General features: G+C 37.2%; 2 protein-coding genes across 2 annotated transcripts; both read right to left on the bottom strand.

Annotated features, from left to right (window-relative positions):
• Window positions 1–312: 312 nt before the first annotated feature.
• On the bottom strand, window positions 313–2894 carry ssbp1 (single-stranded DNA binding protein 1). The gene is made up of 7 exons (XM_039667854.2): window positions 2763–2894; window positions 2296–2370; window positions 2151–2208; window positions 1530–1670; window positions 1039–1126; window positions 865–953; window positions 313–771 (listed from the first exon to the last, which is right to left on the bottom strand). The coding sequence occupies exons 2-7, from the start codon at window positions 2317–2319 to the stop codon at window positions 731–733; spliced, it is 441 nt and encodes a 146-aa protein (XP_039523788.1). The 5' UTR covers window positions 2320–2370; window positions 2763–2894; the 3' UTR covers window positions 313–730.
• A 259-nt stretch (window positions 2895–3153) lies between these two features.
• Window positions 3154–14146, bottom strand: c24h12orf56 (chromosome 24 C12orf56 homolog). Its single transcript, XM_039667715.2, has 13 exons — window positions 13676–14146; window positions 12076–12253; window positions 10245–10323; window positions 6943–7279; window positions 6683–6771; window positions 6446–6590; window positions 6265–6353; window positions 5972–6061; window positions 5801–5885; window positions 5561–5635; window positions 4997–5074; window positions 4671–4849; window positions 3154–4587 (listed from the first exon to the last, which is right to left on the bottom strand). Exons 1-13 carry the CDS (start codon window positions 13970–13972, stop codon window positions 4473–4475), a joined length of 1836 nt encoding a protein of 611 aa, XP_039523649.2. The 5' UTR covers window positions 13973–14146; the 3' UTR covers window positions 3154–4472.
• Between the last annotated feature and the right edge of the window lie 215 nt (window positions 14147–14361).

Raw genomic sequence — 14361 nt, 5'->3', positions numbered from 1 at the left:
TGTGTGCACCGCCTCAACTCCTATTGCTGTCAATGGATTCGTACTGCGGGTAAATATTTTGAAATGTGAACTCTCTCTTGTTTTAAAGTGCACTGAAAATATCACAATATCCTGGAGGCAACGAAAAAATAGAACTAAATGACTGCATTAAGTCAATGGGTAAAATTAGCCCCAACAAATGGACTGAAAAACACGAGGAAGAAATGAAACTAATGTTCTCTCAGTTTCATACAGCAAACTTATTAAAAGTTTCTGAAACCAGGTGGAGATTTACATGTGCTGTACGTGGAGGACAAGAGTATTCACAACAAATTATTGACAAACTAGTACATTTTATTAATGAACGTTAGCACGACAGTACAGTATAACAAATTGGAAGTTATTTTGCTAAACATAATTTCAGATATAACGCTTTTAATATATGTTATGTTTCAAAAGTCAAAAAGGAAACCTGAACAATTTAATTTATTTTACAAAGAGTCAAATCCAGTTCATGGGTCTGGAACGTGTGTTTCTGTTTGTGTTTACATGTGAAAGTGCATCCTGCTAGCGCCCTCTTTCGGGAATAGGACAGCATGACACAATCATACCAACAACAATACTTCATTTGCCTATGTATGACTCTTAAGGGCAGGCAGGCATAAAGATAATCAAAGAGTTTATGTAAGAGCAGAATAACGCTATACAAAATATCTTCTTTTGGTTCCTAATGTCTGGGAAGGCGTCTTCACTATTGGTCTCGCAGATTCTCACTTAAAAACACAATATTATCTGTGGAAAAAAAGAGAAATGATACTTGGTTAATTTTTGAATGAAAGAAAAAAACACAAGAAAAGAGACCGTGGTAAAGCACCAAAGTCTGACCTGCGATAATAGTTGTTGCCTGTCGCCTGACGTTGTTTTTATCCACGTACTCTCCATAATCGAGCTTTCCTTCCACAAGAATTCGAGACCTGAAAAAAAGTTTGACCACAGGTTAATAGCAGTACGTTTTATTTTTACATTCATAAATGCCTCAAAAACAAATAGGAAGCACACCCTTTCTTTACATACTGATACGCCACATCTCTCAGGCCTGGTTTGAATACTGAAACTCTGTGCCATGTTGTTTTCTGGCTGACATCTCCTGCAAAAAAAAAAAAAAATAATTATAACAATAAACCTTTCTTATTAGTTTATTCAAGTCTAATTAAATAAATTAATTAATTTGACTTGAATAAACTAATAAGAAACTAATTAATTAAATTAAAATGGACAATTCATATTTTTTGATGGATTTTTTTCACATAGAGCATATCTAAAAACTAGAGTTCATTTGTTATCAACATTAAAACATTATATCTTCATCTAACAACAAAATGATTATATCTTATAATAGATTCAAAATTTCATTTGTCTCATACACAGTTATATACAAAAGCCAAACTGCAGTAAATGTAAATCTGGTCCGCTCCATAGACTAAAAATATAATAAATAAAGAATCAACAGAAATAAAAACAAGTACACAGATTCATCTTTAAACTATCACCTGTATCTGTGGGTTCTCCCTCCCCGGACCGCCACATCTCGTTCGTTGCCATGGAGAAGATGGTGACGGGGTTTCTGCCCTCCACCTGTCTCATGACGGGGTCTTGCCCCACCCGCCCGAGAAGCTGCACTTTGTTAATAGCTGATAAAAGACAAAGCAAAAACTAAAATACCGAAATCCGTGTCATGTCTCATGTATTCGCTCAATCAGTGTTTCAAACGCAGGAAAGACATCAATAAAACAGTATAATGTTAAATTTACCTCAGAAAAGCTATTCAATGACCATTAACTTACTAGTCCGTCAGAATTAATAGTTTGTATAAAACTAGTTCGTATAAGACTAACTCTAAAGAGGAGATTTTTGCTAAATATTCTATTCACTATAGTACATATTTTACTGTTCTTTAATTTGTATTGTGTTTGAATAAATCTGTCAATTTTATGATTTTATATTTTGTGTGTAACTGAAATGTATATACAAATCAGTTCATTTTCAATATTATATTATATGTATACACCAGTTATATTTATTATATAGTTAGTTAAATCTAATTATTATATATACACTTTTTCTGTACCCCTGCTGTTGTAGGCTGTATACAATGATTGACAGATACTCACATCTCTCCAAGATCAGACTTGTATCTGTGGTCCTGTGGCGGACAAACTGTTTAAGTATCTGTGAGGAAAGGGTAAAAACAGTCAGCCAATAGTAATCCGTATAAACCAACATGAACCCATCTACATCTTGTTTCATTAACGTTACCTGTGCGGAAGCATTTCTCAACATCTTCTCTCCTTGGTGGATGATGCTATGATGCTTGCTGATAGGTTATACACCCTGTGAAAGAAAAATGGCGTTATCAGAGTCATAAAGGAATAGTATACGTAAAATGAACTACGTAAAAATAATGTTGAAAAATAGATTATTTGCCTTATTTGCATTCCACCTATAAATACAGCAATATCATGATGTAGTTCAAGGTAAAACATTCTTTACAATATCCTCTATAATATAATTTTTAATTTTATACTTTAATTATATATTATTTGTTCTGTATTCTTCTTTCAGCAAATCCAATCAAGAAACACATGTTAATCTCCCGCCACGATTCACTTGCACCAACTAGTCACGTTTAGAAGACACATGTAATGGTGATCGTACGCTTTACACCTACGATGTATAATCTATGTCGTTTTCGCAGTTTATATGAAAGACAAACTTCGACTTACAAGTTCAAACATAGACAGTATAAGAAGTGGACACAGCCAAGTTCAAAAGATCCCGATAATGCTTCTATAACCCCACGCTGTTTCCTGTGCGTCTTGGAAAACATTCCCCAGTAGCAATAAACGAAAAACGCCCGTTCCCGTTAAAACGCTAGCAATGAAATTACTTGGCCATTTATTTTACCAAAATATATAAAACAATCCATTTAAATACAATAAATAATAAAAAAAGATGGAAATGTAAAAATGTTCGACATTTAATTAAAAAAATGACATTTATATACATACTTTCATTTTATTTAACAAGTCTACAGGCCTCAAAGTGCTCATAGTTGCAGAAACACACATCTTCATTCAACAATTTGGGTTTATAAAAATGAGATAGAGACACAAATTTAAAATATTTGTTATTTTTATTTTGAGGCCTTGAGGTACATTGAGTTCCTGAAGTTTAGAACAGTCTTATAGAGAGTGCATCCAAACAACAAAACAGAAAAGTAAATAAAAATGAATAAGAGCATTCATACCAGATGCTTTACTTTACAGTAAATGTGTGAAGAAGATTCACATTTAGGTGATAATACTGTGATCACTCTGCCAGTGCCAAAAGTGCCATTAGACATCCATCTTTTTATATATATTTAAAATAAATAGTGTCATATATTAAATGTTCTGTGATGTTCATGTACTTTGTGTTGACTTCCCATTAAATCTTTGATATTTTACACATATTACAGTGATTATAATCCTGAGTGTAGACAAAGGCGATATGCTAAACAGAGTGGAATCCTGCAGTCTCTGTTCAACACACAGTAAGACACAATACAAGACTTGAATTCAATCTTAAAGTGCAGCATATTCATTCAAGGCATATTCGCATATCAGAACACCTGTGCATCTGTTTTTTATGAAATCTTGTTTTGGCCATGGAATAAAAAAAAAAAGGTAATTGCAACTTTTCCTCTCATTTTTGACTTTTTTTCTCTTAATTGCAAGTTTATATTTTACAATTCTGAAGGAAAAAAATAGAATTGCGAGATAAACTCAGTATATGATAAATAAAGCCATAATTGCAGGAAAAAAATGTGAGAAAAATAGTCAGAATTGCAAATTATAAACTCGGAATTGTGAGAAAAATGTCAGAATTGTGAGAAATAAACTCAGAATTGTGAGAAAATAAACTTTGAATTGTAAGAAAAAAGTCATAATTGCAATATATTAACTAGGAATTGTGAGGGAAAAAAAGTCAGAATTGCAAGGTATAAATTCACAATATCAACTTGGAATTGCGAGAAATAAAGTCAGAATTACTCAGATTTTGACAAAAATAAAGTCAGAATTGCAAATTATAAAACTCGGAATTGTGAGGAAAATGCCAGAATTGTGTGATATAAACTCAGAATTGTGAAAAATAAAGTCAGAACTGTGAAATATAAACTCAGATTTTGAGAAAAAAAAAAAAAGGTCAGATTTGCAAGATATAAACACAGAATTGCGAGATATCAACTCGGAAGAGCCACAAATAAAGTCACAATTGAGATATAAACTCAGAATTTTATAAAAAAAAACTTAAGTCAGATTTGCGAGATAAAACATTGCAATTACCTTATTATTATTTTTTATTATGTGGCGGAAAGAAGCGTCCATAGTTTTTTACAATGCAGAAATAAGAAATTCAATCTGAGAGAGACAGATGCACATTAGCAGCAGAGCTCAGGGTTTCTGGAGAACCAGACTGAGGAGCTGGGAAAGAAGGCTCTGGGCGGGCTGACTGATGGGGTAGTGAGGGGGCAGTTTGTCCTCCAGACCTGACATCTTCACGTAGTACCTATAAAAACAGAGGATTTTTTTAATATGACAGCCCTGTCTTAGCCTTGAAAACAACTGGACCTGACGAAGCTCATGAAGAACCTGAACTCCTCCTTGAATCCTGTCCTGATGTATTTGCTCAAACAGGTGCTGTGCTGCAGACAGGCTAACAGAACATGGATTCGCTGGTACAAAAGAACCGCCTGAGACGGGCTGACCGGAAACTGCGGGCCTGAGAGGACCAGAACCACCTGCTGGGCCTGATATCCAACAAACGGGAGCTGTGATAGAGAAAACCAAACAGGACGATCATATTAGCTGAAGCGTGGACTAGAAGAAGGTACGTTAAAACATTCGTTCTGATATAGGCGTGCTTATCATCTGGATTTATGCAAATGTACGTGAAAATGAAATGGTTATGTACTTACTAAGAATGGATGAGGTTTAAGCAATCGAAACACCCAGCCAATGGTAAGGAAATGTCCTAGAGAAGGTGTGCGACTAGCCTTTGAAACAATTAAGACAAGTAAAGCTGATCAGTATTATATATATGCAGTGAAATTGACCCTAGGAAAAATGACATATTCACCCTTATTTAAATATTACTAAAAATTATAATATTGTTGTACTACTGTTGTGCTTGGAGTTAATTGTTTTAAGTTGCGATGACATAATTTTTGGGCCAGGCTGTCATACAAAGAATTTATGGACACACGCAAAAACCAGAGAGAATCAACAAAATTAATACCTGATTATGTTATAGTCTTTCCTGTGAGCGGAAAAAGTGTTTTTTTGTTTGTTTGTTTTTTGCATATTAAAATAAAACCTGAAGTTTGGCTTTTTTTATCAAATAATTTTGTCAGATAAATACCTGTTCTTCCCTTATATTTGAAATATTTACAAAAAATGATGGTTTAATCAAACTTGTAGGGTCATTAAATACAAACATCCCCTCCGCTTTTGACTGGTAGTGTGTATATAAATCTTCTCACCTCTTGACAGAGGACAACAACCTCAAACAGCAACGCAGACGCCACGTCCAGATAGTCCGCCTGCAGATGCTGCATCTATGGCACACAAAAACATTTCATTATCATAAATTAAATTTACTTATCATAAATTATTTGATCATAAACAATCAAAAAAATGTGTGTTCCTTACACTGGGCAGCCAGGATGAGCAAATAACGACAAAGAATTACATTTTTTTCCATTCTGGACTGTCTATTATACCTTAGTTATTGAAGATTTGGAGTCTGGCAGCTGAAGATCCGGATCACACACTAAAGCTTGCAGCATGTCCGCTGTAAGAGCCCCTCTGCATCAAACAACACCCACATCTCATTTAAATAAGATTTAATGAGCAGAGTAGACTGATATTATTGCCAAGGTAGAATCACTTACTGTTTGGCCATCAACATGCTGAGTCTCGTCGGTTCAATCTCTGTTTCCCTGAACATCAGGCTTAATATCTGAACCACTAAAGTGCAAAGCCTGCAGAACATAGACACAACATCGTCATCTTAATGTCCTCAAAAGCAGCAGCAACTTCACGCATTACAGAAAACCTACAGCACTGATCATGAAAACGTGCTTGGTGCTAGGGTGCAGGTTGTAAAATGCTGTCAGTTGTTTAAATTATAAACATGGATAGTTTAGACAAGTTGCATGTCTGGATTTCTTATTATGAGGCTTACAGAAGTCTGTCAGCTGTGTGAACTCCTCCCTGATCACCCTGAGAGCTTTCAGCCAGAGTTTTCACCAGGAAAGGATAAAGATCAGGTGACTGAGAAGCAAATAAGAGAGGAATTTTCATTTTGTGGATAAACCGGTCCTTTAAAGTGCATGTAAACACTAAAGCATAGAGCAGCATCTTACCCTCCAGAAGAGTTTTTTGATGGTGGGGTTGCGGTATGTGGCCGTGTGCAGCTCCTGCAGTAGTAAATACTGACTCTCCAGACTGATGTTCTCCTGTAACAGCTCTCCACTCAACTGACCGAACAAGTGACACGTCCGCTCCCAGCTGGAAACACATTAGCAGACGCTTTCTTAGCCTGTGCATTTTACACTGCCGGCATGCATAAATATGAACACTTCAGTCAGATAGATGCAAACCTGATCTTGTGATATTTCTGTTTCTGAGGAGAAGAGGAGGATATGCCACATCTCCTCCTGTACACTGGGTCCAGCATAAAAGTGGATCTCTACAAAAAAACAACAACAACATTAAACATTATTTTAAGTGCATTACTTACAATGCCCAACACATGCAATTAGATTCTGTGGAAAATGGCCATGGTACGAGATTGACCGGTAAACACAAAAGCCTAGCAGATATGACATAGAATTGGACACACACACAAACACACACATACTATGATATAGCTGCTCCAGGAGCTCTGTAGGCGAGGGAATATTCGGGACGATGGAGATACAGCATAAAGGTGCAACTCTTCCTCTCTCTCATCTTCCTCTTCCTCCTGCTTCTCTGTTATTGTTCTCCTCATCACTCTTGTCAGGACTGAACCTCTGTGATGGAAGGCTACAGAGTGTTGAGTAGAGGTCCTTCGCTGGTCATTAGTGATGCTGGGGAGAGGAGCTGCATTGGAGAAGGTATTAAACACACTCAGACCCAATACATCCGGGTTTGGACAGGAAGCTGAACGTCTTTTCGGAACGGCGCTGCCCTCTTCTTCCTCCAGTGCACCGTCACTATAATAACAGACAGAGATCTTTTGTTTTGTTACGGCCAGTACATTTTTTTACTAATACTAATATTGGGTTTTTTTTAAGATTAAATGGCAGGGAAGCAGGTTTATTTTAAAATTAGTATAAAAAAATAATATTATTCATATTTTAAAAACTAAAAAAAAGTGGAAAAAAAAACATTAACTAAAAAATTAATTAAAAAGAAAATATAAAATAATTAATAAAAACAAAATTGTATATCTGTGATACTAAAATAACACTGGCTTTACCATCCAACATCTGACAACCTGAAATGCCTTCCCATCAATTACATTTTATGATGATTTAAGGTTTTAAAAATTAATTTAAATTTAACCTAGACATTTTTTAAATCATCTTTTTGTCACACGGATTTGTCTAATAACAAAAAAGCTGATATAAGATGGATCTCTTTTTATAATCAAAACAGATCTTCAAAGAGGTCCTTGGAACTGTATAATTTAATAGGGCATTTGATAAAGCATAAAAGCAAACTAGCTGCACTGACAGACCACATCCATGAGGAGGCGCTGTGACATGTTCAGTGGCAAAGGACTTCAAGGTTTGGATGCCAGACAAAGTCCTTCACATCCCATCATCATCCTCCCAATTCAATATCGTCTAATAGGATGCAGGATTAAAAAAAAAAAATCTTTCCATACTCCTCGACGTTCTCACAATTTCCTTAGTGGAAAAAGCCCACAAACTTTTTTTACGTGCTCTGACCTACTTTTCGTTCTCATGCTAAAAAAAATGCTCACAGACCATCTCTGTACAGCCGCACTGACCCGCACACCACTGACTCAATAAACCCTTCAAATTATGCTTAAACTGTGGAAAAGCTGGCTTTAAATAACATTTATAGCACTTCCCATGTGGTTGTGGGTGTCTCTTCAGACAATGGCAAGCGCTCACAAATTTGTGCTGAATGTGAGCTAATGGTCTCCCTTGGGTAGGATTCGACTGGAGCTGAGAGTCACATTACAGTGCCACTGAGAGATATCACACATCACACTGTTCTCAGTCTCAGAGAGGTTCGATGAACACAAACACAGTAGCGAGGGCTGACATCTCACCGTTAAGAACGTTATGCTGGCATGTTTTGCTGAGACAAACAAGGTCTTTTAATTGGATATTTATTGCTTGGTTTCATCTTGTGCCCTGGCAACAGTGTGAATGACGCCAGTGGCCTCCCCCTCTGCGTCCCCTGCTCAATGCTGTCAAGTCATGGACTGTCAACAGTGAAAAATGCATGACTACACATCATCACTGCAATTGATGTCAGTTTTGGAAACCACATTAAAGTGGTTTTCAAATTGTGGGAGCTTTCGTTGTGAACAGCATTGTTATCGTCAACTAAAACTGAGCCTGTTTAAAAGCATTTTTGATATTGAGAAGGCTGAAATCAAATCAAATATTCAATGAAAAACTTAAAAATAAATAGAAAATAAAAAAGCATTGCCGTTGCAACTAACTGAAATAACTCTTGAGTACTAAAAATACTAACTGAAAACTGTTAGAAAGTAGAAAAATCTTAAATTATTTTAAAAAGCTAATTCAGAGTATTAATTAACGCTATAATGCTATAACACTGAAGAATATATTCAATTTTCATTTACATTTTCACTTCTACAACATGTAACAGCAAAACTTAATATGCTGCTGGTTTCTAATTTACAAGATCTTTCTTTCCTTTTTCTGCGTTCATTAAACATGCATATGTAACGCAACCTCTCTTCTTGCCCCATTTCCTTTTCAGAGGCTCACATTGCAACAGAGAGCAACATGCTCTGCAAATTGCAACAGAAAAGTTACCTTTAAAGCTACAGAAAATAGTTCCAGTAGTTACAGTATGTTTTCATCATAGACAGTAAAAGGGTTTTCATAGTACGTCTTGAAGTTCCCCTATTATGCCGTCTCAATCACAGCAGACAGAGTAGACCAATCACAACAGACTGGGCCATCTGACCATCTGACCAATCAGAGCAGAGTAGGCTTTAGGGGGGTTTAGAAAGACCGAATCATTTATTGAATCGTTTCAGACACTGTTCTTATTAACTGTGAATCAAGTGTTGAGCTGAAATTGAGATATGGTAACGGCCGTTTCAGTTTCAGACCCACGAATGACTGGGTCATCTAGTAACGATGGCGTCGGTTTACCGTATCAATTTGAGCCTGATTCCTCATTCTTTGGAAGTGAACAAAACAGAACACAGCATCTTCTCAACATGTCGATAACACAAACCAAACTCTTCCGGGTGAGGGCCGGTCAAACTAGACATTTGTCAGCAGCCAATCAAGACATAGACTTGCATTATGCAAATGTGTCAGCTTATTATTCATTCCTTTTCTCCATTAAATAATGCTTTTTGCTGCATGTCACTGGATAAAACTCCAAGTCATTTCACCATTCAGCGACCTATGAACCTTTAAATCAGTATACTATGTATCGCCTATAGACCTTATTCAGAGCAGCGCCATGACGGGTATGAAAGTGAGGCTGTGAGGGATAGACTTACCGTGTTTCCAATGGCATCCGCTATAAAAAGCCCTCACAGCCTCGCTTTCATTCTCATTAAAATTCAAAGATGGTGCTGCCGTGAATAAGGCATATACAGCGTCAGCACAGAATAAAACTTAACCAAACTTCAATCTAGGTTCTAAGCAACAAAGCACAACACAGACCGTTCTTGTGCGCCCCGTGAGATATAAAAAGTGATCTCCACATTTACTATCACACCGGTTTGTTTAATAAGATCGCTGTGGCTCGAGTTGCTAAGCAAATTCCTCTTCAAAACGGAGTCTGTTCGTCCTGTGCATTGTAGAGTCGGAAGCAGTAAAAAGCTGTGTGGTGGAGATAAAGCACTTTGAATGGGTCATTGTGACGGTCACAAATACACAGCAGTCGTGTTGGTTGAAAGTGAGGCCGTTAACACTGAGAGGACTTTACCTCATTGATGTGGGAGAGATTCTCCAGCTGGAGGACTCAGACGGAGCTGAGCGTGTCGACAGGAGAACTTGACTCATTCCTGCGGAATCACAGGAAAACACTTATTTGTTTTCATTTTGACACTTGAAGTTTATCTGAGATGACAAACTGAAATCTTAATGAAATTATCTACTTAAAAAGATTCAAAATGGCGTTTAATTTTAAAGCAACAAACAACGTCACATTCATTTTTTTCCCCCCCTAACAACCAGCAATTACTTGAATATGAAGAAGTGGCTAAAAGTGTTGTCCACAGGGGATATTTGTTTTTAATGACCACAAGTTTGATTAAGCCATCAAAACATGAAAACACTTGGCCAGAGTGATTTGCTCGCAGCACCTGAGAAGCCCCGAGGTGAGAGTGTTGCTCTAATCACTCACCCTAGTAGCAGTGCTTCGCCTTTTGAGAATATAGTTCCCAGTATCTATATGGTTAAAAGATGCCTGTGTCTCATATGACCGTGTTATTTGTAATTGCACACACTATACAAATCACAACATATAAATAGGAAAAATGTTTGTGTTATTTTGTCACTTATTGGGAGCATCATGCTAACTGGAGCCATTTACTTCCAGTGTTTGTGCTAAGCTAGGCTAGCGGTTGGTGCGTCAGACAGATGGTGCGTTCTATTATTTATCCGAAGACAGACGTTGCCTAGCAACACGCCCCCTTTCCTCGGATTTCTCCTCTCGGATGTCGGACAACTGTGAAGACACCGAGCAAGATTCAAGATGGCCGCGCCCTGTGTGACTTGTAAGTATGAAATTGTTTTCATAGTTTTTGAACTGCTTTGGTATTTTAAATGACGGTTATAATCACTCGTATTGCTACTGGGAATCGGTTGTTGTGAGAGCAATTACTAACGTTGCTAGCGTTGCTAACAGAGGATTAGCATGAAAAACATGAAATAAAGTGAACATTTTCAAGTTCAAATGGCTGCGTTTTGATAAGGTGTAGTCATAGTTTTTTTTAATGTAAGTGCTAAATCACATTTTCGGTATTCCGGACATCACGATATTTAATTTTTTTCACAGACTCGGATGCGCAAAACATAATAGAACGCTGGAAGTGTGGACGTGACGTCATATCCGAGGTCCGAGTCGGTTCGTTAATAGAACATCGCAGGAGTTACAGCACGCATGCGGATGAAAAGGGTATGTATGGGCTTACCTAACTTTGGGGGATACCGTGAATAAGCTAAAGTCACAAAAAGTTGGAGTGTTCCTTTAAATGTGACTTTGTCTGTTGTTTGTTTAAACTAAGCTCATGTATGCTTAATTTTGTTGCTCCTTTAGAAATAAGAAAACTTATTAAACCAATAATTGTTAAAGAAAATGTATTGACCTGTTAAAATAATAGAACAAATTTCACAATGATAGACTCCTCTTCATTCACATATGAACTCAAATGATGTAAAGTGTCCTTGTGCGTCCTGTCCGCAGTGATCTTTCTCTCAGATAACCTCATTCAGCTGTTTATCTTGAACTGGTAAAGCAGTTTTCCTGCACTGCCTATGTGCAAGCAGAGTAAATCTGAATGCCGAAGTGTCAGGCACAAGACTCACAGCCTCAATGTGGGTTATGCATGTGTCAGTACTGCCGCTTCATCTGGACAGGTGAAAGAGCTCGTGGATTAACACACATCCATACGAGGTCAGGGACTTGACTAATGCGATTCGAGTTTATATCACGGTCAAGGAGAAAATGGATCCTGGGCTTCTAATAATAACCATGCAGTCATGCTTGTGAACAGATTAATTATTAATTTTTGATTTAATTAAATTGTTTTTACCCTCCAGAGAATGCCGGGCACTCGAGTTACGTCCTTGCAATGGAGATGGTGGGCATTCTGGCTTATTCTTGCTGGATCCTTTGCTCTTTTTCCCAGTATTCTTTACAGTATGAACAACACGAATATGCAGTGAACGCTCACGCTCCTCTCCACTGAGGAAATCAGGCAAATCGTTGATCTGCGAGGAAAGATAGAGATGTGCATTGACATTGAGCACACTGCAATTTTGTTGTCTGCGTGAGCTCTTTAAAATCAGGTGGATTCTGATTGGCTGTCATTGTTTTTATCACTCATAATCAAAAATCGCTCTGAAACTGAAAGTGATTCCAGTTTCTGTGCCGTTATCGTTATAGTTGGGGTGTGAACTCTGCGATTTTTTTTTTTTTTTTTTTTTTTTACTATAAACGATTTGATAACTATATCTTTATCATAATCATTATAGTCATCGTCCTTGCTGTGAACAGGCCTTTACTGTAAGCCGCTTGAAGCGGGAATGAATTTTTTATGATTTTTTTAATTAGCCTACACCTAATCATAAATTAGCATCATTAGTATGTATATTTTTATATACATTTGTGCATTTATTGTATTCCCAGGCCAGCCAGCAGCAAGCTGGGGATAATTCTGTTATTCCTAAGAGATCAATTGCCTTTCCTTGTTAATTCTGCCAGTGTGACATTTACAAGCTTCATGCGTCTGTCTCATACAGTCTCCCAGTGCTGAAACGTTCCATGACTGAAGCTTTGATCTGTGTAAGTGCATAAGCTTACCAAACAAACCTTCTTTAAGCAGTTTAACATGACAGGATAAGTAAACGTCCTCACTATTATTAGCGTTGTCTTGTCACCACTGCTTGCTAGACAGTCATGCTTTATCTTACATTTACACAACAGTGAGTTATGTATGATTTAAAACTAATGTTGTTATATTGATGGCAAATTGAGGTAATTTAAGTTTAATAATTATACAAAAAATAAGACTTCTGCCATGTGAAATGCGTCATACAGGGTTCCAACATTTCTAGGCTGATTCATTTTCATGATTTTCCAAGATTTTCCAATGATTTGTAATGACTGGATAAGATTGCTCTCACAAAGAGTATTTTCTAGCTTTAAAAATGTTGCTTAACTACACAAACGTATATTTCCATCTATGACCTTTTAAGATTTTATTCATTTTAGGACTGGCAATCACACTGTTAAAATGTACCTGATATTTCCAGGCTGGTCAGAACCGTGTGAACTCTGTTCTGAAGAGTATATAACCAAGTTAAATTATGACAATGAATTTTGCAATGAAGATTTTTGAATTTGTGCACATTCAAAGAAGCAAAATATCCTTTGTATATCTACCTACGCAACTTTTCTCTAATTGTGCAAATACACAAAGTAAGGTGGTTACTTATATAATGTCTATATGCTTTATTTTATTGTTGATGTATTATATTGTACTGTGCAATAGTGCAATAGCACTACATTGTGTTATACTCCATTATGCTCTTGTGTTGTTTGAGTAAATGCATGAATCAATCTATATGCAATATCAATAGATGAAATAACAATATTGATATGTCTAGTTATACAGTATCTCTTGCTCTCACCAGCTCCATCCTCGAGACGTGTCTGAAGCTGAACGCCTCTCGCAGCGCGCGCGGAGGATACTCGCTCAGATACACGCGCTCATCGGTCAGGATCACATGCATGAAAACCTTCTTCACCGACCCTGAGACCACCACACACGGCTCATAGAACCGGATCCGCTCGTACACATCCCGGTTGGTGTTTCTCTTTAGGAAAGAGTCCAGTTTGCTGTTGTTCTTGCAGAGCAGCCCGTCCGCGCTGGTTCTGGCCATGGGAATGTTACCTTTAACACCACGCTCACTCACTCCACGTACCATATCCCGCGCATGCTGTCATATTAAATGTAGTGTATAACGTTAAGTCATTTATACATCCATCCATCCATTCCCTGCCGTGTTGTCTGTTAGGTGTATTCTCGATAATATCTGTGCCTTTGGAGCGGCGCACTCATTGCGCACGCGCAGATACCCTTATAAATAGTGCATGGTTTGGCTCATTGTTGTGTATGTAACGTTACATGTACAACCGGCGCACCGTCATAGAATGTCTCCGAACAGATTCACGCCCACTTTTAGGGGAAAATAAATTAGGTTTCCCATAGACTTCAATCCAAAATAGTGTGACAAAACAACGTCCGTAACGTTACAGCCGGCAGGAGTGAATAACTTAAGAAATCACTAAACATATTAAGTAACGTTAATTATAT

The sequence above is a fragment of the Pimephales promelas genome, chromosome 24 (genome assembly GCF_988280905.1).
Source record: "Pimephales promelas chromosome 24, fPimPro1.hap1.1, whole genome shotgun sequence".
Classification (NCBI taxonomy): domain Eukaryota; kingdom Metazoa; phylum Chordata; class Actinopteri; order Cypriniformes; family Leuciscidae; genus Pimephales; species Pimephales promelas.
This window is presented reverse-complemented; position numbering and strand designations above follow the sequence as displayed.

What these genes read in the sequence shown, in the direction of transcription:
- ssbp1 (XM_039667854.2), bottom strand. Translation starts at nt 2,319, where the DNA reads ATGTTGAGAAATGCTTCCGCACAG. An exon ending in AAGTCTGATCTTGGAGAGAT is followed by an intron (nt 1,671 to 2,150) that starts GTGAGTATCTGT and finishes GTCTTTTATCAG; the next exon opens with CTATTAACAAAGTGCAGCTT. An exon ending in GGCAACAACTATTATCGCAG is followed by an intron (nt 772 to 864) that starts GTCAGACTTTGG and finishes TTTTTTCCACAG; the next exon opens with ATAATATTGTGTTTTTAAGT.
- c24h12orf56 (XM_039667715.2), bottom strand. Translation starts at nt 13,972, where the DNA reads ATGGTACGTGGAGTGAGTGAGCGTGGTGTTAAAGGTAACATTCCCATG. An exon ending in ACGTCTCGAGGATGGAGCTG is followed by an intron (nt 12,254 to 13,675) that starts GTGAGAGCAAGA and finishes CTTTCCTCGCAG; the next exon opens with ATCAACGATTTGCCTGATTT. An exon ending in TCAAAAAACTCTTCTGGAGG is followed by an intron (nt 6,354 to 6,445) that starts GTAAGATGCTGC and finishes TTTGCTTCTCAG; the next exon opens with TCACCTGATCTTTATCCTTT.